This window comes from Chiloscyllium punctatum, chromosome 9 (genome assembly GCF_047496795.1).
Source record: "Chiloscyllium punctatum isolate Juve2018m chromosome 9, sChiPun1.3, whole genome shotgun sequence".
In the NCBI taxonomy this organism is placed as follows: Eukaryota; Metazoa; Chordata; class Chondrichthyes; order Orectolobiformes; family Hemiscylliidae; genus Chiloscyllium; species Chiloscyllium punctatum.
Genome location: NC_092747.1, coordinates 32,996,043 through 33,019,985, shown reverse-complemented (window position 1 = coordinate 33,019,985; position 23,943 = coordinate 32,996,043). Strand labels below are relative to the sequence as shown.

Below are 23,943 nucleotides of genomic sequence, written 5' to 3'. Positions count from 1 at the left end.
TGAAGTATGTAACATTTACAGCTTTTTTTGCTTCGTCTCTGGATAGCTCCTGAGGTCTGCTCGGGTGGATACTAGATGTATTAGTATGCGGAGGGCATAGGATTATGGTCATTAGTTGGCACTAAGTTGGCAAAGGAGTTAAAAGGGACCGGGGGCTAAAACTATGGGGATCATGAGTTGTTGCACAGGTCCTACAAGAATCCATGGGGGGAGGTTGGGGGGTGGAGGGTAGTTGGTGAGGAGTGGACTAGATATGGACATGGATTGACATGAGTTGGCAGGTATGGTAATGTAGAGTGTAGTGGTAGGGGGATGAGAGGGCCTAATTTTTAACTGTATAACTGTGGCAAGATTCCAGAAAATGAAGGGAGTTCTTTTACCCGGGCCAAGTCAGCATTCAGCAGCCCCTCCAATGTGTGTGTAGGGGAGAAGCTTAGGCTCAACACTAGCCTGTGCCTGCAATGAAGAAACATGACATTGCAGGCACTTTTTCCTCTGTGGCAAATCAGCAAGTCTCAACTCTACCTCATTGACTCAGGACTGAAAATCTAGGTCTGTGAGGACTAAGACAAACAAATTGTCCACTATCAAATTCCTGCTGAGTTCAAATGAATGAGTTCATTAAAATACAAATCAGGAATCATATCTGCGAACAAACCTAATTATTTCAACCTCGTGGTAATCAGGAAGCACTGTCCAGGATAAATTATTTGACTGCTTATCATTCACATCCAGTATTGTAGAGTCATAGGTTTATGTACAGCATGGAAGCAGATCTTTCAGTCCAACTCATTCATGCCAACCAGATATCCTAAATTAATCTAGTGCCAATTACCAGTATTTGGTGCCTATCCCTGTAAACTCTTCCTATTCATATACCCATACACGTGCCTTTTAAATGTTGAATTGTACCAGCCTGCACTTCCTCTGGAAGCTCATTCCATATACGCATCACCCTCTACCACTTAGGTCCCTTTTTATCTTTCCCCTCTCAGCTTAAACCTATGCCCTCTAGTTTTGGACTTGCCCACCCCAGGGAAAAGGCCTTGTCTATCTACCCCAGCAGTACCCCTCATGATTTTATAAACCTCTATAAAGTCACCCCTCAGCCTCTGACCCTCCAGGGAAGGAGCCCCAGCCCATTCAACCTTTCCATTTAGCTCAAACTCTCCAAACCTGGCAACGTCCTTGTAAATCTTCCAAAGGTATTCCAAAGGTGGCCTAACCAATGTCCTGTACAGTCACAACAATGACCTCCTAACTCCTGTACTCAATGCACTGACCAATAAAGTCAAGCATACCAAATGCCTTATTCATTATCCTGTTTATCTGGGGCCCCACTGTCAAGGAACTATGAACCTGCACTCCAAGATCTCTTTGTTCAGCAACATACCCAGGACCTTACCATTAAGTGTATAAGTCCTGCCCTGTGTTGCCTTTCCAAAATGCAGCACCATACATTTATCTTAATTAAACTCCCTCCGCCACCCCACAGTCCATTGGCCCATCAAGATCACTCGAACTATGAGGTAACCTTCTTTGCTGTCCACTACACCTCCAATTTTGGTGTCATATGCAAATATACTGACCATACCTATAAGTATCCTGAAGAGTTTAGTTCCTGAGGACCACATGTAATTAGCTAGCAATATGTTGAACAGAAATTACCCAAAATTCCATTTAGGGCACAATAGTCTCTAACATTCCCATTCACACTGCTAATGTTGATGCCGAATATTTAAGGGTCTTGAATATGCAGTTGAAGTATAAATTTATTGGAAAAAACTAAGATAGGCTAACATAAAATAAGCCTTTCATTCATGAAAACTGATTCAATTGTTTTCAATCTCTTCAGAGCCATGAATTAAATGCTGGAAAGTGGAATTAGACTGTATATTTATCAACTAGAATGAGCACGGTGCAACAAGTGGCTTTCTCTCCTGCTGTAAATTTCAGTGATTCTGGAGAACAAATGTTATTTTCTATTTCATAGAGACCGACATTGGTCGTCTGAGATTGATGGCTGTTGCTGCTTATTCAGGACATTAATAGACTGTTGATCATACTTGCTGCGATTGTCATGTATTACAGCTCACTTGCTTTTGCCACTGGGTCTCAAGACCTTTCTAACTGTGTTGCTTTTGACATTACATAGCTCAAGATTGGGTTTCAGTGTGTCCTTTCTTTGATTTAGTGCTTCTTTGAAAAATATCACATTGACTATAAACAAGTGCATGAGGGAATGCCAACAAGAACACAATTTAAAGTTTGCAGAAGGCTGAAGGAATACAGTGTTCTTTATTTTAGAAATGAAATTATGTCAGACCATAAGCAACAACCATTGTCTACTTTATGCTTGTTATTAAATTACAGAATCTTATAACATTAATGATTATACTTGGTTTGAATTAGAAACATTTGGAATTTCATTACATGCTGGTACAGATTACATTGCTGTGTTCTAAGATACAGGAATTGTAGATTCAAATCTTTATTTCTTGAAAAATGATTATCTCTTGTGTTCAAATGGCAGCTGAAGCACTCAGTTGCATCAAATAAGCAGCAGGGATCCTGCTTAGTGTTTGCCTCACAAATGAAACATTTATAAAAGTGATTACCTAATATCCTTCAGAAAGAAATCCGTATAATAACAACTCTGAAAAGGTTGATTGGAAATATCTATCTGACAGAATGCTAATTTAGCCAAAACTACAGAGCTACCAGCTTAGTAATAAGCAATTCACTTGAAAATGCACCTAGTAGAGTATTAACAAGTAAAAAATAGATTAAGCTCTGTTTGTAATCATCAAGTATCATCCTAACAGTGTGAGATCTGATCCCAAATTAAAGAAACTGCTAACTTGACATCACCAAGCACACAGACTATCAGGCTTGAACGATTTTGCAATCTAAACTCTGGGCATATCTACACACAACTTTGGTCAAGTTACCATTTACTTTCAGATCTATTTTCATCATATAGATTCCAGTCAATCCACTCTGTCCATTCCTAGACCTCAGGCTCTGGATGTATCCTCAAATTTGAATCACTTGCTGTGTATGAAATGTGCTATGATTCATTTCACCTCTTTCCACACTCCCCTCTTTAGTTAAAGGTATGCAGCACAATTATTCTAATTCCAGATTACAATATATTTCCCTTCTCTCTGCTTTATAATTTAAAGCAGAATTTTCAGCCATTCACCCGACATCTTAAACTTCTATAACAATCCATTCATCTACATGCATGTCTCTCCACCTTTTTAAAGCCTTATGGAAACAGAAACTGCAGGAGAAACTCAGGTTTGGCAGCATCTGTGGAAATGAAACAGTTTACATTTCTGGTTCAATGCCCTAGTTTATCCAGCAATTTTTGTTACAGATTTCTGATGCTTGCAGTTCTTCATTTTATTTTAACTTTTTGATTGTAATTTTGGTAATTTCTCTTGCTTCCCACTCCTACTTGGGTTTCATTCCAATTGTAAAATACCGTGGAGCATTTTGCTATTTTAATGATGCTATAGATCATTGTGGCAACACTTGGCTTAATGGTTAGAACTGCTGCCTCTCAGCACCAGATACCTAGTTCAATCCCACCCTCTAGTAAACAGCCATGTGGAGTTTGCATGTTGTCTCTATGTCTGTAAGAATTTTCTTCGGGTGCTCCGGTTTCTTCAAACTGTCCAAAGATGTGCAGGTAAGGTGGAATTGCCATTCTAAATTGTGTGTGGTGTCCAGGGGTGTGCAGGCTAGGTGGATTAGCCATGGGAAATGAAAGCCTACAGAGATTGGGTTTGTGTGGGGCAGAATGCTGTTTGGAGACATGATGAGCTGAAAGGCCTGCTTCCACATTATAAGGATTCCAAGTTCCTATAAGTTGTTGCTAAGGAGAGAGTGTATAATTTAAGAAGATATATACAGATTACTTGTGCAAAATTCTTATTGGTAAGCAATAAAACAAATCTTTAAATTATGGTAACTGAAAACTAAAGCAAGTTGAGGATTACGAGTGAAATGCAGGAAAGGAAGAAACAATTTTAAAAATAAATTGATAGAGAAAACAAAATTCAAATAATTAGTGGCAAGCAGGATAAATTAGACAATTTAACAGTGAATTTCTTATTAAATCCTGTGCCCAATATATCCATCAATTGTATATGGCAAAATGTACAGTCAGTCATCAAAAGGCCTTTCATGGGAGCATTAATAGATAAATTGGCATCAAACCACATGAAGAGATATAAGGGTAGATAATCAACAACTTAGTCAAAGTGGTGGATCTCAAGAAGTATGTGAAAGGAAGGGAGAGGGTGGTTGGGGAGGACATGAGTGAATGAACTGTTCAAATCCTTGGCATTTCAGGAGTATGACACTAAACTTTTTCCACACAATCCCATGTAAACATGAAGTAAAAAGGATATGGAAAACCCTAGAATCCATTATTAAAGAGGTAGAAGTAGTAAATTCAGACAATAACATTGAGGCAGAGTCAACATGGTTTTGTGAAAAGGAAGTTTTGTTTGACACATTTGTGAGAGTTCCTTTGAGGATGTAACAAGCTGTATGGATAAAAGTGTACCAGTAGGTGTAGTTTATTTGGATTTCCAAAAAGCATTTGATAAGGTGCCACAATTGATCACTACACAAGAGCTTATAGGATTGGGGGTGATATAATAGTATCTATAGAGGAATGGTTATCAGGAAACAGAATAAATGGATCAGTTTCAGGGTAGAAAAATGTGTTGCTGGAAAAGCGCAATCTGCTGCGCTTTTCCAGCAACACATTTTTCAGCTCTAATCTCCAGCATCTGCAGTCCTCACTTTCTCTCAGTTTCAGGGTAACAGACTTAGGATCAGTGCTGGAGCCTCAACTACTTATGATCTATATTTTTGTCATAATTCGGAGATGCTGGTGTTGGACTGGGGTGTACAAAGTTAAAAATCACACAACACCAGGTTATAGTCCAACAGGTTTAATTGGAAGCACTCTAGCTTTCGGAGTGACGCTCCTTTAATCACCTGATGAAGGAGCGTTGCTCCGAAAGCTAGTGTGCTTCCAATTAAACCTGTTGGACTATAACCTGGTATTTTGTGATTTTTAACTTTATATTTTTGTCGTGGGTGAAGGAATTGATTATTGTAGCTAAATTTGAAGACCCTATGAAAATAGATAGGAAAGAAAACTGTGCGAGAGTTATAAAGTCTACGTTCCCTCTAATATTGGACTATAACCTGGTATGTCATTTTTAACTTTGTACGCCCCAGTCCAACACCAGCATCTCCAAATTATTTCCTCTAATATGTTCTTGTTGTGGCAAGGAGCTCCAAATTCCATGCATAGTAACAACTTCCAAACCAGAGGCCAATGTATTTGCATGCCTCATGTGGACCCTCCAAATAAGTGCATAGCCTAAAGGCAACATTGAATATTAATTAAAGCAATGTGGGAAAATGTGAAATTGTCCACTTTTTAAAAGATATTATTTAAATGGATTGTGGAATGCTGTTACAGAGGCATTTAGGTATCTTGCGAATGATCACGTAAAACATGCAGGGAGGAAGCTGAATGCATTGTTGGCCATTTTTGGTATTTCAATAACTACAGTCTCATCTTGATGCCCAGGAGAACAGAGTACAAAAGTAAAGAAGTCTTACTGCAATGTACAGAACATTGACGAGGCTGCCACTTGGAGTATATACAATTTCTGTCTCCTTTCTTAACGAGAGATAATCTTTCACTGGAAGTAGTTCAGAGAAGATTTACTAGAGTACTTCATGATTGTCAAAGGAGTCATGGGTTATGGAGTGCAATAGGAAAGTGGAGCTAAGGCCAGTGGTAAGATCAGTGATTTTATTGAATAGTTAAGCAGGATCACCGAGCAGAATGGTTTACTCCACCTGCTTAGTCACGTAAGAACATGAGGGAGACATGTTAGCATCATGGTACTATCACTGGACTAAAGCCTTGGCATTTGGTCTGACAACATTGAATTACAGTGAAATTTGAACCCATTAATAAGTCGCCATTAAAATACAAATACATTTAAACCTAACAGGCCTGTCTAAGAAACTAGAAGTTATGCTGCGCCAGACAAAACAATATGATCTCTTGAAATATAGCCCCTAAATAATGACTCTGCAGGAATTCTATTACATTATCTAGTCCTTACTGTAAAAATCTACAATTGTTTTTCACAAGGAGCAAAATTGAAATGAAAAAATATCTGGATGCATATGGAAAGAACTCCATTTATATAGAACCCAGGATGCTGAAAAACTCCATTGTCATGTAATATGCCTCCGTAATATAAGGAAAGACAGCAGTCAGTTTACAAACAGCAAATTTCACAAGCAGCAGCTAATCTGGTTTTGAAGAGCAGTGTCCTAGAGATATACAACAAAAAAAGGCTGTTTTGGTAGTGTGGGTTGAGTCACAAATGTAAAACATAATTACAAGAATAATTCCTAGTTGTTCTTACAATTGTGTCATGGGACTATTTCTCATACACCCAAGAGGGAAAATACTGTCGTGGTTTAATATCCCAACTTCAGGATGGCAAATTCACCAGTGTCAAACCCCTTTGGTAGCAAATCTTTCTCGTGAGGTGTAATGACCTTCTAAATGAGAAGCAGGAATCCTGCTGCTCTGTTAAATCTTATTCACTCATTTATCAGCAGTCAATCCTGGGAAACTTTTTTTAAGGATAGAAATTTACTAACAAGTTCAGTTATGAATACAATAATTAAAAATGCATACATTAAATCAATCTATTAAATTTTACTGATGTACAAACTATTATTACTGATTCTACAAAACCAAATATCTCTAATTTAGATGAGCAACAATTAAATTAACCTAAAATTAGGATTTAAGTACTGTAAATAACAGGTTCTTCTGACACACAAATCACCATGTCTGATCCACAATAATATTCTAACGTCAGTGTTTCAATTTTGGAAGCTGTTTCAACGCTACAGTCTTTTTGATTGGTCCTTTCTTGAGATCCAAAATCCTTTCAGCAGTTGGCACGCTGTACTTTTCTCTAAAGGAAACATAATTGTCTGTTTGTTATTTGTCTAGGAAAAAAAATACTATATTCAACAGCTGCAAGAATTTAAAACAACTAGATTATCCAAAAAAAATCCATTGTTTAATGCATCATCCTTTTCATTTAAAAAATACTAAATAAAACTTAGAAAGCTATGATATCTATCTGCAGTGCTATTTCATATTTGATTTTTGCTTTGCACCCATGTACATCAACCAAGTATAACAGTGGAGTTTTCTTCGGTAATCCTTAGAATCTGTTCAAAGCTGCAATGCAAAGGAATGATGTGTGGTAACACATCAAAATGTAGTTGCTTTCCTATATTTTATCCTGCCTACAATGTAACTGGGCCTCCACCCTGAAGATAACATCAGTATGCAAATGGTAATGAGTCTCATTTTCCTCATTCTCGCTACTTAGAGCATGGGTACCCGAAGAAACCTAGCACTATGATCCCCAATTGAGTGGAACATCCACTAACGTCCTAACAACACCTCAAGGATCAATGCAAACAAGTCTCTATTTTTATTTCAACACTCCTTTTCAGATAATCAATGAGCCTTGAATATCAACGCTTGTTCTTACCTCAGTACATTTGTATACCTTCTGTGCAAACCCAAATAGCAAATTTTGAAGGCTGCAAAAAGGTCAAGGAGGGATAATGCAAGATAGTGAAACAGAGGGTTTCCTTTATGAGGAGAAAGTGAGGGCTGCAGATGCTGGAGATCAGAGTCTAGAGTGTGGTGCTGGAAAAGCACAGCAAGTCAGGCAGCATCCGAGGAGCAGGGTAATTGATGTTTCGGGCAAAAGCCCTTCATCAGGTATAATTTCCTTTATGACTTTGGTTAGGACTATTTCAATATTATGGGAAAAGCAGAAGTTGCAATAAAATGGTGAGTTAGTGGAAAGGTAGGAATGAAGCTGAGAGACAATATCTTGATGAATCTTAGAAAAGGGGGATATGGAATGTATTACTGAAGTACAGAGTTGGATGGCTATTTTTTGAAAAGAGAATGATAGGTTTGAAAGAGGTCAAGGCAGAGCCTGAGTAGAAGAGACTGGTTACAAGACAGGGGGCAGTTAGGAAATATCACTGGAAAAGGATGGAGGGATGACAGGACCATCTGAGATAATCTTGGAGAAAGTAAGAACTATGATGCAGGAGAAACTAGGATGAAACAGGGATCTGGGACAAAATTAAAAGGGGCAGGATGATTTAATTGAGAACAGTAACAACAGGAAAAACAGGAACAACAGGGATGGACAAAACTAATTGATAGTCTTAGACCTGATAATGAAGAAATTGATATCTTTATCCTCCAAGGTGTTTAATTTCTTTAAACAGAAAGAAAACCTATCAAAGTGTGCTGTGGTCAAACCATATTTGTGACTGAGTGCTGGCCAGTCATGGCCCAGGTACACTTGCATCCCATGGGTTTGAGGGTGTGGGGCTGGGATTCACACTGCAAGACAATGAAATGGAAAACAGTGACTAACTTGCTTTGGACAAATGTTTCAAAAGTAGAGGTGAAGGAATAGAGATGTATAGCATGGAAACAGACCCTTCGGGCCAACTTGTCCATGCTGACCAGATATGCGAACCCAATCTAGTCACACCTGCCAGCAGCTGGCCCATATCTCTCCAAACTCTTCCTATTCACATACCGATCCAGATGCCTTATAAATGTTGCAATTGTACTAGCCTCCACTACTTCCTGTATCAGCTCATTACATATGTGTACTACTCTCCATGTGAAAACGTTGCCCCTTAGTTCTGGACCACACACAAACACACACACCCCATCCACACTTTATCTTATCCATGCCCCTCATGATTTTATAAGCCTCTATAAGGTCCCTTCAGCCTCTGACGCTCCAGGGAAAACAGCCCGAGCCTATTCAGCCTCTCTCTATAGCTCAAATCATCCAACCCTGGCAACATCCTTGTAAATCTTTTCTTAACCCTTTCAAGTTTTACAACATCTTTCCGATAGGAAGGAGACCAGAATTGCACACAATATTTCAACAGTGGCCTAACCAATGTCCTGTAGAGCCGTAACGTGACCTCCCAACTCCTGTACACAATACTCTGACCAATAAAGGAAAGCATATCAAACTCCTTCACTATCCTATCTACCTGAAACTCCATTTTCAAGGAGTTACGAACCTGCACTGCAAGGTCTCTTTGTTCAGCAACACTTGTTAGGACCTTACCATTAAGTGTATAAGTCCTGCTAAGTTTTGCTTTCCCAAAATGCAGCACCTAATTTTTATCTGAATTAAACTCCATCTGCCACTTCTGAGTCCATTGGCTCATCTGATCAAGATCCCATTGTAATCTGAGGTAACCTTCTTCGCTGTTCACTACACCTCCAATTTTGGTGTCATCGGCAAACTTACTAACTATACCTCTTATGCTCACATCCAAATCATTTATATAAATGATGAAAAGTAGTGGATCCAGCACCAATCCTTGTGGCACTCCATTGGTCATTACTCTCGAGGACCTTCCTTATAAATTCCTGTTTAACTTCTGTAATCTCCTGTGGGAATCTCAACCTTTTCCCTTCCTATGTCATTGGTTCCAATGTGAACAATGACTTCCTGCTGGCCCCTGTCCCCCTTGAGAACATACTGCACCCTCTCTGAGACATCCTTGATCCTGGCACCAGGGAAGAAACATAACATTTTGATTTATCACTGCTGGCCACAGAGACATATGTCTGTACCACAGACTACAGAGCCCCCTAACATAATTGATCTCTTGGAACCCAATGTATCCCTCATTGCATTACGGCCAGTCTCAATACCAGAAACCTGGCTGTTCCCCTGAGAATTCATCACCCCCTACATTTTCCAAAACAACATACTTGTTTGAAATGAGGATAGCCACACAAGAATCCTGCACTGCCTGCCTACCTCTCTTACCTTTCCTGGAGTAAACCCATTTATGTGACTGTATCTGAGACTTTTTCCCCTTTCTATAACTGCCATTCCAAACATCGCCTTGCTCTTATAAATTCCTCATTGCTTCTAACTGTCTCTCCAACCAACAGTTGAGCAAAAGACTGCTGCAGAGAAACTGTAAATAGTTAAATGAAAAGCAGTTGAGAATGTGAAACTGCTGTGAGCAATTTGAGGAAGAATAGAGCTCACCCCCACCTTCAACGAGGGTATTTGGAAATAGCTAATTAAATGTTAGCCTAGCCAGCGATTCCCATGTTCTATGGAAAAATGAAGAAAATAGCCCTGTCATAGATCATCTGCCATTGGAACCTTCATCCATGCCTTTGTTACCTTGAGACTGGCTATTCCAATGCTGTACTGGCTAGCTCTAATTTCTGGAATTCTCACCTTACATCTCCCTGTCTCTCTAGCGCAATTCCATTCTTTAAGAGACTCTTTAAAACCTATCTCATTGAAGCTTTTGGATATCTGACCTAATGTCTTATTATACTTTTATAATGTTTCTGTGAAGCAGCACGCGATGTTTCATTGTTTTAAAAGTGATATACAAGTGTAGTCAGATACGGAGGTGCCGGTGTTGGACAGGGGTGCACAAAGTTAAAAAAACACACATTACTAGGTTATAGTCCAAGAGGTTTACTTGTGCTTCCAACTTGTGTTGTGATTTTTAACTATATAAGTGTAAGTAGGTGTTTATGAAGAATACTATTGGAACAATGGATTTAGTGAGGTTCATGGGATTGTTAGGAATTCTACTTCTAACTAGGCTGCAGTTCTGAGCAGTGGGCTGCCACCCTTGAAGGGACTGTGATTGTCATGGAGGTCTCTTAATTGCCACTGCCAAGAAAATGCCAACTGAAGTCCTGCCATTCATCCACATAGGGTCAGGTTTGCCATTTCAGAACCAATAGTAGAACATCCTGCCAGCCATGCTATCAGCTACCCTTGCCAACAACACTTCTAGGCTGGTCATTGGAATTGATTTAGCCTGCATTTTGAAAACAGATTGACAATGTAAACATACAGGTAATATTTACCATATTTACCTGAGGTGGGAGAGCAATTGCAATAATTGAACCAGCTTTGACATCCAAAATCTCTATAGTTCCCATCCTGCCTTTTTGGTAATTACTTTTAACTCTTCCACCACTATTCAGCTACCAGCACTGTGATTGTCAAAGTTGATGCTTGCTGCACCTCTTGTCTCCAAGAAAATATACTTATTAACTAAGAGAAATGGATAAAACACTTACTTCAAAATGTTCTTTTCTCTTGACCATTTTTCCTTTTGCTTCTTTGCTGTTTCAATTGATAAATTTGTCTGAAAATCATTAATTAGAAAAAAAAAATCAATGTTTTCAAAACTCCAAAGAAAGTTTGTTACAAAGTGATGGGAAATCAGGAGCTCGAGTAGTCAATTTGGCCCTTTGAGTCTGCCACTCCATTCAATTTGATCATGGCCGATCCTCTATCTCAAATCATATTCCCATTTTCTCCTTATACCTCTTGATGCCTTTAAAGACAAACCATTATATCTCTTCAATATATTCAGTGACTTGGCCTCCACAGTCTTGTGTGGTAGACAATTCCACATGTTCACTAAACTCCAAATGGAGAATCTTTTCCTCATCCCCATCCTAAATGACCAACCTTGAGGAAGAAGATATGACTTTCTTTTTAATTCATTTGTGGGATGTGGGTGTAGCTGGCTAGCCAGCAATTATTTCCCACCCCTAGTTGCTCGTGAGAAGGTGGTGGTGGGCTGCCGCCTTGAACCACTGCAGTCCACATTGGCTCCTGTCTTTTTAATTCCTCCCCCTGCCATTTGACTGCAATAAAGATTTTTACATTCTTTTTAGCAACCAGTTACATCATACTTCATTTAAACATAGTAGTTGTCAAAATAAGGAGCCAATTACAAGATTCATTTTGAGCAAAAGAGTAATTTTATTACTGACTAATCATAAGGATAAATAATAAAATGCAACATCAAACACATACAACTCGGGTATAAAGTTTAAAAAGGAGTGGTGACTAGTACAAAAAGGAAGAACATGAATAGGCAGTTTTAAAAGTCCTTTGAGTCCTTGCAGTATTAGATTTAAACCTGAGACCACAGTTGTTTAATTGATGTGTTGTACACGCAACAGAGACAAAATTTGTCAATATCCTTGTATTCCTGGTGGATGGATGTTTCTCCAGTTTACTTTATCACTGTGCACTATTTTGAGGGACTGGGACAGACCAAGTCTACCAGTTCTCCTGTTATCATTCATCTCTTCCTCTCCCTTTCTCTGCCTCCTGTTGAAATATAGCTCCTTTATGTATTCTACTGTCTGGCTTCATTTTTTTTTCTAAAGCTGGATAATCTGGTTGTAACTTTCATCCCAACCTATGACCATAAGATACAAGAGCAGAATTTGGTCTATCAATTCTGCTCGGTAATTTGATTTTGGCTGATATGTTTCTCAACCCCATTCTCCTGCTTTCCCTCCCATAAATATGATGGAAATCAAAATGTGAAGCACCTAGAAACCAAATATAGGAGCGTGTGACCAGTTTACTTCATTTTGATTACTTGTTAATTTCGTATTTAGACTAGGTCCTGCTTAGTGATAGTTTCACGAACTGGCTCAACTTGTGATCAAATGACCACTGTGGCCAATTAAGTCTGTTTTAAAATGAAAAGAAAAACTATTTTAGCTCAAAATGTCTCCAGTTTTAAAAGTCAGATGAATCTCAGTGCATATATGAAATGAGTTGTCAGAAGATGTGGTATTTCCTTTTTAATTATAAGGAGTTGGAGGGTATTTTATTTTTGTTCTGTCATTGGAACTATTCTTCCCATTTATCTCTGACCTGAGATTAATATCGTCTCACAAGTGCATCATATTTTAGAATTGTAGAATCCGTACAGCACAGAAAGAGGCCATTTGGCCCATCGAGTCTGCACAGACTCTCCAAAGAGCATTCTGCCCAAACCCAGCACCCACCTTCTCTCCATAACTCCACATTTTACCATGGTCAATCCACCTAGCCTACACATCTTTGGACTGTAGGAGAAAACCAGAGCACCTGGCAGGAACACATGCAGACACAGGAATAGCATGCAAATACCATACAGACAGTCACCAAAGGCTGGAATTGAAGCCGGGTCCATGGTGCTCTGAGACAGCAGTGCTAACCACTGAGCCATCAAAATTTTAATTTTGTCTTTCAAGTCTGATCAGTAAGAAACAGCAATCTGAGCTGCTGAATAGTTTATATTTTATAGATTTATCTCATTATGGTTATAAGAGTATGAAATCTGGTTTTCATGTTTTTCTTTTCAGTCTGAAAAGTGTCTGAAGCACTGAAACTCATTACCATGCTTATGAATTTCCAACCTGTTAATAAAATCTTCACATAGGTAGAATAAGGTAAATGCATTTCCTCCCACACACCCATACTTGCCTGCAGTGAGAAAGCAGAGTCACAAATTAAGAGCCCAGGCAAGAACCTCGAACTGCAGAAGGGGCACTGCTTGAATTAATTAATTAATTAATTACTATCATAAGATTTACCAACATATATCACAGGTAAGTTCCCTGCTATTTGTCCACACAATATTGTATTGACAAGTTTATCTGAAATTATTATAAAGCTGTCTAATCCACTGATCATCGTACTGCAGAGCTGGTTTGTATCTGTCATTGAAAGGTGATGTGGCTACAAACATCTGTTGTCACTTACATCACATTTGAGAGTCATCTCTATAAAGATCTTCTCTTTTTATTGTGGAATTTTATTGAAAAAGGAAAATAACTATTTTAAAACAAAGACTTATAGAAAGGAGTGTTGTACTTTTAAAAAGAGTTCCTGACACTCAGTATAAGTGCTGTTTACACTGCTATTTGTTCAAGCAATGGGGAAGTTACGACAGACAAGCAGGAGCCAGGGGGCATGCACAATGATGGATTCAGGTGGAAACACATAACTGCTCTGCGACTAGCAATAAAATGTCAATGACATCTTCTCCCTGCTGTGAGATTGGCTTTGGGTAGCTGATCAACGAGTGAGTTTGAATGTTTAACTAGAAGTCATTGGACTTCTGATAAGACTGTCCTTTCTCTTTAGTGAAAAAACACCATAAGCCTACAGCCAGCCAGTTTATTTCCCTCATCAGCTGTGGGTCAATAAGTAGTTCAGAGAGACTTCATAAGTTAGGACCATTTGCAAAGTGACTAAGAGGTTGATTGCTACAACCTTTGCCGTGACTATTGGCTCATACAGTGTGAACCCTACAATTGCAAGACAAAAAGAGAGCATGCAAGTGTTTGTCTTACTATTATGACTGCTTTAATGTTATGGTTACTGAATAGTAGTAGATTTTCATTCAGTAACAATGCATGTGTGATGTACATTAATCAGTGGCATATGAATGTAAGGCACTTTCTAACCTGTTATTGCAAGATGCTTAAATTCTGCCACAAGCCACATCTCACAGCACCTTATATACTGAAAACTGTGGTCGAAGAATTCTAATGCTTAAGAATGGTTTATAACTAATTTAGTACTTAAGTTTAAACTGAACTTTACTGTATTTGAATTTGTTTAATCAGGTTATTTTAAACTTGCCCATTTAAAGCAAAGTAATATGACTTTGAATAATGAACTAAATAGATAATGTTTCAGATGATTTTATGATATTGTTATTGTGCCTATTTAATCATGTTGATAATGTGAATACAACAAAAGGTACCAGAAATATTGGCTTGGATTTTGCAGCAGCAATGATGGTAATACTGTAAGCATTTTATTTTCTCATTGCTCCAGAACTGGTAGCAAACTAGGTGTCTGCATGAGTGCTGACATGAAAACATAGAACTCAAGAAGCTGCTGTCATTAATTCTATTTTTCGCTGTAGGGTGCACTGCTGAAGTCCCCAATAGACCTCAACAAACTGAAATCACTGAACTGGCAAGAACATGTTAATCTGACTATAAAAGTTATTAAAGATGTGACTTGTGAATGAGAGAGAACTAAATTTTAACAGCATATTAGATTCAAAATTACAAAACATCTGACCATAAAAAAATTAATTTTATCAAATGTAACTTTCTCCATTATGAAAAAACATACACTTTTTGAAAATATCTTGTGATACTTCAGCTTCTACCTTTTATAGTCAGGTTTAACTCTATCTGGTAAGATGTAATTAACATCGGAGGACAGTCAGTGCATTTTCTTTCTAGCTTGCTGTCGTGAGTTATCAAGCAGAGTCTGCTTGATAACATCACTTTTACCATGTACCTGAAGAGTCCCTTGAGTTGGCACCAAATTCAAATAAATGTCAGGATAGGGAAAATCCATGCCACACATGGCAAAATCTTTGTGGGCAGTTTTCTTTTAGACAAAGCAATGGCATTCACTGCTGATAGTTAGAATTGTGAAACCTGGTCCATTAAAAACAAAGTACATTCTTGAATTGCGATATTAAACTAGGACTTCTCTTCTGCATTTACTTTGGTATTAATTAATGCCATCTTGCTTAGTTCAGCCATTCCTAAAATAATTGTTTTCAGCAAAGTCCTCTAGAAATCTCCTCCTTGCTAACCATACTAGAAAGATGTACTTGCGCTGAATTTACAAAGTAATTATGCTTGGTGAATATTTGATAGACTTACTCCCAAGGAGATTAAAAAACTGTCATACTCAAAATAAATCATAGAAACACTACAGTGTGGAAACCAGCCATTTGGCCCAACAACTCCACACCGACCCCTCTGAAGAGTAACCCACCCAGACCCATTCCCCTACATTTCCCCATGACTAATGAACCTAACCAACACATCACTGAAACACAATGGGCAATTTAGCATGGCCAATCCACTTAACCTGCACATCTTTGGACTTTGGGAGGAAACCAGAGCACCTGGAGAAAACCCACGCAGACATGGGGAGAATGTGCAAACTCCCATGTCCCTAGTGCTGCGAGGCAAAAGTGCTAACCACTGAGCCACTGTGCTGCCACTTCTGAGGAAAAAAAATCCAGAAAATTTTGTACTCTTCACCAATTTTAGGAAATTGGACCACTTTAGGTGAATAATTACTTAATCCATCTCCTTGAACAGTTACGAGATAATTTTTCAGGTTCTGAAATTGCCACTCGTAATCTCTAGATTCATTAATATTCAGTACCATTTCCTCTGTTTCATTCTTCACATCTGTTCCTGGTTGGAACACATCTGAAACTTTGCCAGTAAGCATGACGTTAACCAATTTACAGCAAGAAGTTCAGAACTGATCCCATTTATTTTCCTAATGAATTTTCTGCTTTGTCTGTCTTTGGGTAGGAAGGAGTTAAATGGAAGCTAATCTCCTTGTAATTTATACAGCTAAGTAGCAATGGGACAAAACGTAATTAGTACCTTTCAGATGTGCAAGCATAATAATTAAAGCTACATGTTCCACAGATCTTTGACATCACACATTTTTATCTGTTTTAAAATAACGAATGTGTCAATCTATACTGTAGCTTCTTAAAACAAAACTTGCATTAAAAAAAGCTGAAAAATGAACACTGACCATAACTTTGCAGAAATTTGCTACTAGGTCAGTCCAACCTTGTTACATAACTACAATTTTGTCTACTTATATTTCTTTCCTGAACTATATAATTTTATGCACAAAAATTATCCCAGTAGAAGGCCTATTCCCACTTAAGGAATTTTAATGATGACAATTGTTGAAATTGCATTCTTTTGCAATTCCACCAGCAGAAAATAAGCTTTGACTTTATTCATCCTGCTTCATGTTTCTGTTCTTTTGTTTGAGGCTAACACTTGTATGTCGACATGTAGAGTTGAAATGTTTTTCTTTATTCCTTCATGATACATGAGTGTCACCGCCAAGGCCAACATTTGTTGCCCATCCTTAAATGCCCTTAAAGGTAATGGTGAGATGTCATTTTGAGTCACAGTAGTCCATCAAGGGTAGCTACACCCAAAGTGCTGTTAGAAAGGAATTTTAACCGCAGAGATGGCAATTTAGTTCTGATTGGCTTGGAGGTCAACTTGCATGTGTTCATGTTCCCATGCATTTTGCTGCCCTTATCCTTCTAGATGGTAGATGCTGCAGTACATCTTGTAGATAGTACACTCTACTGCCACCATACGAAGGAAATGGATGGGATGGGTGCTCAAACAGGCTGCTTTGTCCTGATTGATGTCAAACGTCTTGAGTTGTTGAAGCTGCATCACACTCCACACTCCTCATCTTGTAGATGGTGGATAATCTTTGGATGTCAGGAGCTGAGTTACTGAAATTCCCAGAATTGCCAGCTTTGACTTACTCTTGTGGCCATTGTTTGTATGATTAGTTCAATTATGTTTTTGATAAATGATGATACTGATGGTGGGGGCTTCAGGAATAGTAATACAATTGAATGACAAGGGAGATGAGCACATACTCTTTGGAGGTGGTTATTGCTGGACACCTATGCATCGTGATTGTTAATTGTCACTAATCAACCAAATGTGATAAGTCCATAACTAACTGCAAGTGGACATGGACTGCTTCATGTAAATGGACCGAAGATTGGACAATCGTTGTCAAATGTTCCAATTTCTGACCTCATGATGATAAGGTAATTGATGAAGAAGCTAAACATAATTGGGTCTAAGACAGTCCTCTTAGGAACCCATACAGTCTTGTGGCACAGTGGTATCACCACCTCTGGGCCAAGAGGCCTGGGTTCAGGTTCCACCAGCCCCAGAGGTATATCATAACAAGTTTGAGCGTTGATTTAAAAAAAATCTATGCTGAGGAACTCCTGCAATAATGTAACAGGCTGTGCTAAGTGGTCTCCACCAATTAGAACCATCTTTCTTTCTATGACATATGACTCTAACCAGTGGAGAGCTTCCTGCCTGGTTTCCCAATAACTACTTCAATTTTGCTTGGGCTCTTTGATGCCATATTCTATTAAATGCTACCTTGATGTTAAGCACAGTCACTTTCATCTCACCTTATGCTTACAATGCTGCAGTTCTGTGTTCTTTTCACAGAGGAATAATGCTATGATGTATGGGAAATAGAAAATTTCAAGAAGTAAAAGGATCATAAATGATCATGTCTTTATATTATTCCCACACAGCTGTAAACCACAGCCACTAAAATAGAGGTCTACAAAATACCTGAAAATGGACAGACATGTAAATTAATTTGAAATATGAAGTCTCTTGTTTTCAAGGAAAATTTCCTGGAGCAGGTTTCATAGTTCTCTTGGACAGCTACTCCATACAATTGTTGCTTCAAAATTAGTTTTATGGGATCGTTAACCCTTATCTGAACAGGGCCTTATTTGAATGTCTGACCCAAGACCCAAGGAGTGGCATGGTGGCTCAGTGGTTAGCATTGCTGCCTCACAGTACCATGGACATGTAATGCTGGTATTACATTTATCTTGATTGGGATGGGGAGTGAATGGATTTGATCATTTAAATAATCTATAATGGTATCACCCATGTCTAACATTTTAACCCCCTCTTGTAGAAGATCATGGGTCTAAGCCTGTCTTGAGCATCAAATCTAGATGACACCCCACTGTTGTACCGAGTGATGTTGCACTGTAGGGAATGTCAGCTCTTTATAGAAGAATCATAGAGACCCTACAGTGTGGAAGCAGGCCATTCAGCCATCAAATCCCTCTGAAGTGCATCCCACCAAGACCCCTTACCCTGTAACCCTGCATGTCCCCTGGCTAATCCACATAGACTGCATACTCCTGGACACTATGGGCAACTTAGCATGGTCAATCCACCTAAGCTGTGTATCTTTGGGCTGTGGAAGGAAGCCAGAGCACCTGGAGGAAAAACACACAGACACGGTGAGAATGGGCAAATTCCACACAGACAGTCGCCTGAAGGTGGCATCAAACACATGTCCATGGTACTGTGAGGCAGCAATGCTAACCACTGAGCCACCATGCCACTCCTTGGGTCTTGGGTCAGACATTCAAATAAGGCCCTGTTCAGATAAGGGTTAACGATCCCATAAAACTAATTTTGAAGGATATAGAGGATTCCCACCTGCTTTCCTGATCAATATTCAGCACCTAATGAACGACACTTAAAAATTAATCATTTCATCATTATTGCATTGTTGTTTGTTAGATCTTACTGTATCCAATTACTTGCATTTCAACAATCCTAAAATACATTATGGCTATGAAACATATGCTGAGGTCATGAAAGATTTAAGCTTAAGGAAGTGACCAGTCAATTTTATAATATAACTGTTACCAAAAAGACTAAGTTTAAGTCCAGTAGTGCGAGAGCTTTGTAGCGGTTACCACTGGGACTGCATGCAGACAGACCCATGAAAGAAGATTCCAGAATAAGGTCAATCAGGGTCTTCAGACAGGGGAGACTTTGCCCCAAATGAGCAAACTGCATCATCCCAAAGATAGTACCTTCCACCTTCCTGCCACTTTACAGACTTATAAAATAAAACCGAATGCCCACTCTTACCCAGCTTCCGATACCACCCATTTAAAAGCGTAGGCAGCATAAAATTGGGGTCAATTCAAGCTCAATTGTCCCTTTTAATAATTTATGATTTTGATTGATTAATTATTTTTATTGGGATGAATTTGGGGCAAGCACAAAGTTGCTGGCTGGAGTATCTGATCTGTATTAAAGTCTTACAGGGATGTGCAATATCCTGCTAACATTCTGAAGAAAGGTCACAGGATCTGAAACATCTAATAGTACTTTCTCTCCACAGATGCTGGTAGACCTGCTAAGTTTCTCCAGCAATTTCTGATTTTGTTTGTATTAACTAACATCCATCTGCTTATGATTTGACAACTTGTTGCTTAAACACAGACTGGATTAAAATGAGCTATTACCAAGGAGAAGAATTTACATGAGCAGCAACAAAAGGAAGTTCCAACATTGAACATATAGTATATTCAACATACTGCTGAGCTCATAGATCTAACCAAGCAGCACTGTAAAGGTTTCATTATCAAACAATATTTTTCTTAAATCAGGGAACGGATCAAACAAACTCTCTACAATAATTCTGAGCCCTAATGATGATTTTTCTTCTGTGGTTGTTTAAATATTCAGTTATTTTACAAAAACAGTTGAAACAAATACCATGGAACACATTGGAATTTCTTTTAAAGTACTGCATGGCTCTAATTTGTTCAACAAACAAAAATAAACTTACTTGTGCGATTTCTGTTAGGTATGTTCGACGTTCATCATTGGCTTTGTGATAGGCCTGGAGGAAATAGTTGTTGAAAAAGAGAATGACAATCAAGCTAACTAAATCACATAATCAGGGTTCAATATTATTTTAGCTTTATATTATCTAAGAGCAACTGCTGACTGGCCACTATTGTAGCAATTGCACTAATGGAAAAGTCATACGTGCTACAGGAAAATATGCTTCATCCTGTATCCTCAGGAATGTGGAAGCAGGAGTTGGCCTTTCATCCCTTCGAACCTGCTATGCCATTCAAACCTGGATCCCCAGAACATTACCTGGGTCTTTGGATTAATAGTCTAGCAGTTAGAATTCTAAAGATTAAACAAGAAATATTTGACACCAATAAAGCTTGGGTATAATTTTGAAGAATTGGAGAATATATAAAAAGGAGCAATTATCTAATTAGACCTCATTTATTTTAAAAATGAGAATTACCAAGGCTGAAGAATGTTGCAAAGTAAAGTACTTTTCTCAAATTAAGGTTGAATAAAAAGACCATTTAAAATCTCTTCCCTTAGAGATACTACCAACTCTGTTTGAAGTTTTACTGGAGAAAATAGTTTCAAGTCTCCTAGTATAAAAAGATCTGATTAGAATAAACAAGCATAATACTTTCATTATATATCTCATATTTATGCACTAATACATCATAGAGTCATACAGCATGGAAGCAGACCCTTCAGCCCAACTCATCCATACTAGTTTCATAAACTGAACTAGTCCCATATGCCTGCATTTGGCCAGTAGCCTTCTAAATCTTTCCTATTCATGTACCTGTCCAAATGTCTTTTAAATATTGTAACTGTACCTTCCTCTACCACGTCCTCTGGCAGCTTGTTTTATATATATATATACCATCCTCTTTTATCTAGGGTGAAGATGTCAAAAACTTGAGGGCATAGCTTTAAAGTGAGAGGGGAAAGATTTAAAAGGGGCCTGTAGGTGGCAAGGTGGCACAGTGGTTAGCACTTCTGCCTCACAGAGACCTGGGATCAATTCTCGCCTCAGGTGACTCTCTGTGTGGAGTTTGCATATTCGCCCCGTGTCTGCGTGGGTTTCCTCCGGGTGCTCCCACAATCTAAAAACGTGCAGGTTAGGTGAATTGGCCATGCTAAATTGTCCCTAGTGTTAGGTGTGGGGGAATGGGTCTGGGGGGTGGCGGGTCGGTGTGGACTTGTTGGGCTGAATGGCCTGTTTCCACACTGTAAGTAATCTAATCTCTGTGTGAAAAAGTTGACCCCCAGGCCCCTTTTAAATCTTTCCCCTCTCACTTTAGACTAATGCCTCTAGTTTTTGACATCTTCACCCTAGATAAAAGGCCTTGACTATTCACCTTATCTATGCCCTCATGACTTTTTAACCTCTATAAAGTAACCATTCAGCCTTCTACACACCAGGATAAAATGTCCTAGTTTATCCAACCTCTCCTTTTAACTGAAACCCTCCAGTCTCTGTATCATTCCAGTTTAATAACAGCCGTAACATGATATCCCAACTCCTTTACTCGATGCTCGGACTGATTAAGGCAAACGTACCAAAAGCCTTCTTCACCATCCTGTCTACCTATGATTCCACTTTGAAGGAATTATGTACCTTAGGTCTCTCTGTTTGACAACACACCTAAGGACCTTCCATTATCTGTGTAAATTCTGTCCTGATTTGTCTTCCTAAAATGAAACACCTCACGTTTAACTAAAGTCAACTCCATCTGCCATTCCTTGACCCATTGGCACAGCTGATCAAGATCCTGTTGCACTTTTTGATAACTTTCTTCACTGTCCACTATATCACCAATATCGGTACCATCTGCAAACTTACTAACTATACTTCCTATATTCTCATCCAAATTGTTGATATGAATAATGAACAATGATGGACCCAGCACCAATCCTTGCAGCATACTGCTGGTCACTGGCTTCCAGTCTGAACAACCCTCTACCACCACCTTCCGTCTCCTACTGTAAAGCTAATTTTGTATCCAATTGGTTAGCTCTCCCTGGATCCCATGTGATTTAACTTTACTAACCAGTCAACCACATGGAACCTTGTCAAAGCCTTTACTAAAGTCCAAGTAAACAATGACTACCACTCCTCCCTCATGAATCTTTTTGGTTACTTCTTTAAAAAACTCAGTCAAGTTTGTAAGACACAATTTCCCATGCACAAAGCCATGCTGACAATCCCTAATCAGTCCTTCTCTTTCCAAATGCATGTAGTTTCTGTCTCAGAATCCCTTCCAACAACTTACCCACTACTGATATCAGACTCACTGATCTGTTGTTTCCTTGCAACATTTCTGAAATAAAGGCACAACATTAGCCATCGTCCAGTCTTCCGGCACCTCACCTGTCGTTGTTAGTTACACAAATATCTCTGCTAGGCGCCCTACAATTTTGTCCCTAACTTCCCACAATATCTAAGGTTAGTTTCTTCTTATAGATAAGTTTGGTGTACAACATGAACATGTGCTTAAATACAGAATTTCTGGAAGAAATCTTTCATACTTCTCACCCTGAAATCCCTAATGATCTGGTCCCTGAGAATTAATATGACTTTCTCAGTTTCCTCTTTAAAATGAGGATTGAAATGGAATAAAATATCCGCACACGCTAACTTCACATTGGGTTTCAGTACCTTGTCCAAGTGAATGTTATCCGATGTTTAGTTTTTGATAGTTAGTTTGGAAATACAATTTAATTATATCTAAGAGAGCTGGATTCAAAACTAAACTAGTCTTGTCCTCATTTCTATTTGTGCTGCTTGGGACCACTTATACTTCAGCAATTGTGCAGCTGCAAACTGGAACGAACCTCTCCCAGCAAAAACTCACTCAGGTAAATTAAATCCATAGAGTCATCTTAGGCTCAATGCACCTCCTTAATGATGCAGCTACCCTGAGATATGCTTAACTTGAACTTTAGGTTAATTATCCCTGATTTACACATGTTTCCCTGATCTAATGAATTAAATGGGTTTTACAGCCTTTGAATTTGATGAGTGCATTTAAGCAATTTAGCTTCCAAAGCTCCGAATCAAATAATCCACCTGCATAGTCATGACGGCACTGTGGATACCTTGTCTCCAACTCTGCAAGCCCAGCAGCTCTACCACAGTAATTCCAGATCAGATTCTGATCATACCTTTTTAGCTGTTAACCTCTTAAAAGCAATATTACCCAAACTTTCAAATGTGATAACTGTCCATTGTTTCAATTGTATTTATCCTATTTTCTGCTTGAGCATGTTTTTCAGACTTGGTTGAAGCATTTTGTCTCGCACCCATCAGGACATGTCTAAGAATGATAATGTAAAAAGGGAAGAATATTTCATACCGTTGGAGAGGAGCGTACTGATTATTTATGATATTTCAATCAGGAATAATCTTTGGATGGTTTTTAGAAATCCAAAGGGAAAATCATTAAACATTTATACACTTTCTCAAAATCTTAATGGAGATAATTCAATGCAAGATGCAAACTCTTCTGACTAAGTACATCTCAAAACAAATATGTATAGAAAAAATGAGTTTGATTTCTATAATGTCCATATCACAGTAGGTAGAACCAACCAAAGTTATGTAACTGATCACTGAGTTTACCCATGAATGCTTTGTAGCTATTTGAAGCCTGAAGTACGAACCCATTTCTAACAACAGTTAATCAAAACCC

The 23,943-nt window shown here is 38.6% G+C and overlaps 1 protein-coding gene across 2 annotated transcripts in view; it reads right to left on the bottom strand.

The window, feature by feature from the left end:
• Positions 1-5,077: 5,077 nt before the first annotated feature.
• Positions 5,078-23,943, bottom strand: part of ccdc169 (coiled-coil domain containing 169) — a 71,786-nt gene continuing 52,920 nt past the window's right edge. For both annotated transcript variants that reach the window (XM_072577206.1, XM_072577207.1), the window contains 3 exons: positions 20,235-20,288; positions 11,270-11,337; positions 5,078-7,043 (listed from right to left, as the gene is read on the bottom strand). In XM_072577206.1, the coding sequence (XP_072433307.1) occupies positions 6,941-7,043; positions 11,270-11,337; positions 20,235-20,288 (225 nt within the window). In that variant the 3' untranslated portion in view covers positions 5,078-6,940. The remainder of the gene's footprint in view (positions 7,044-11,269; positions 11,338-20,234; positions 20,289-23,943) is intronic.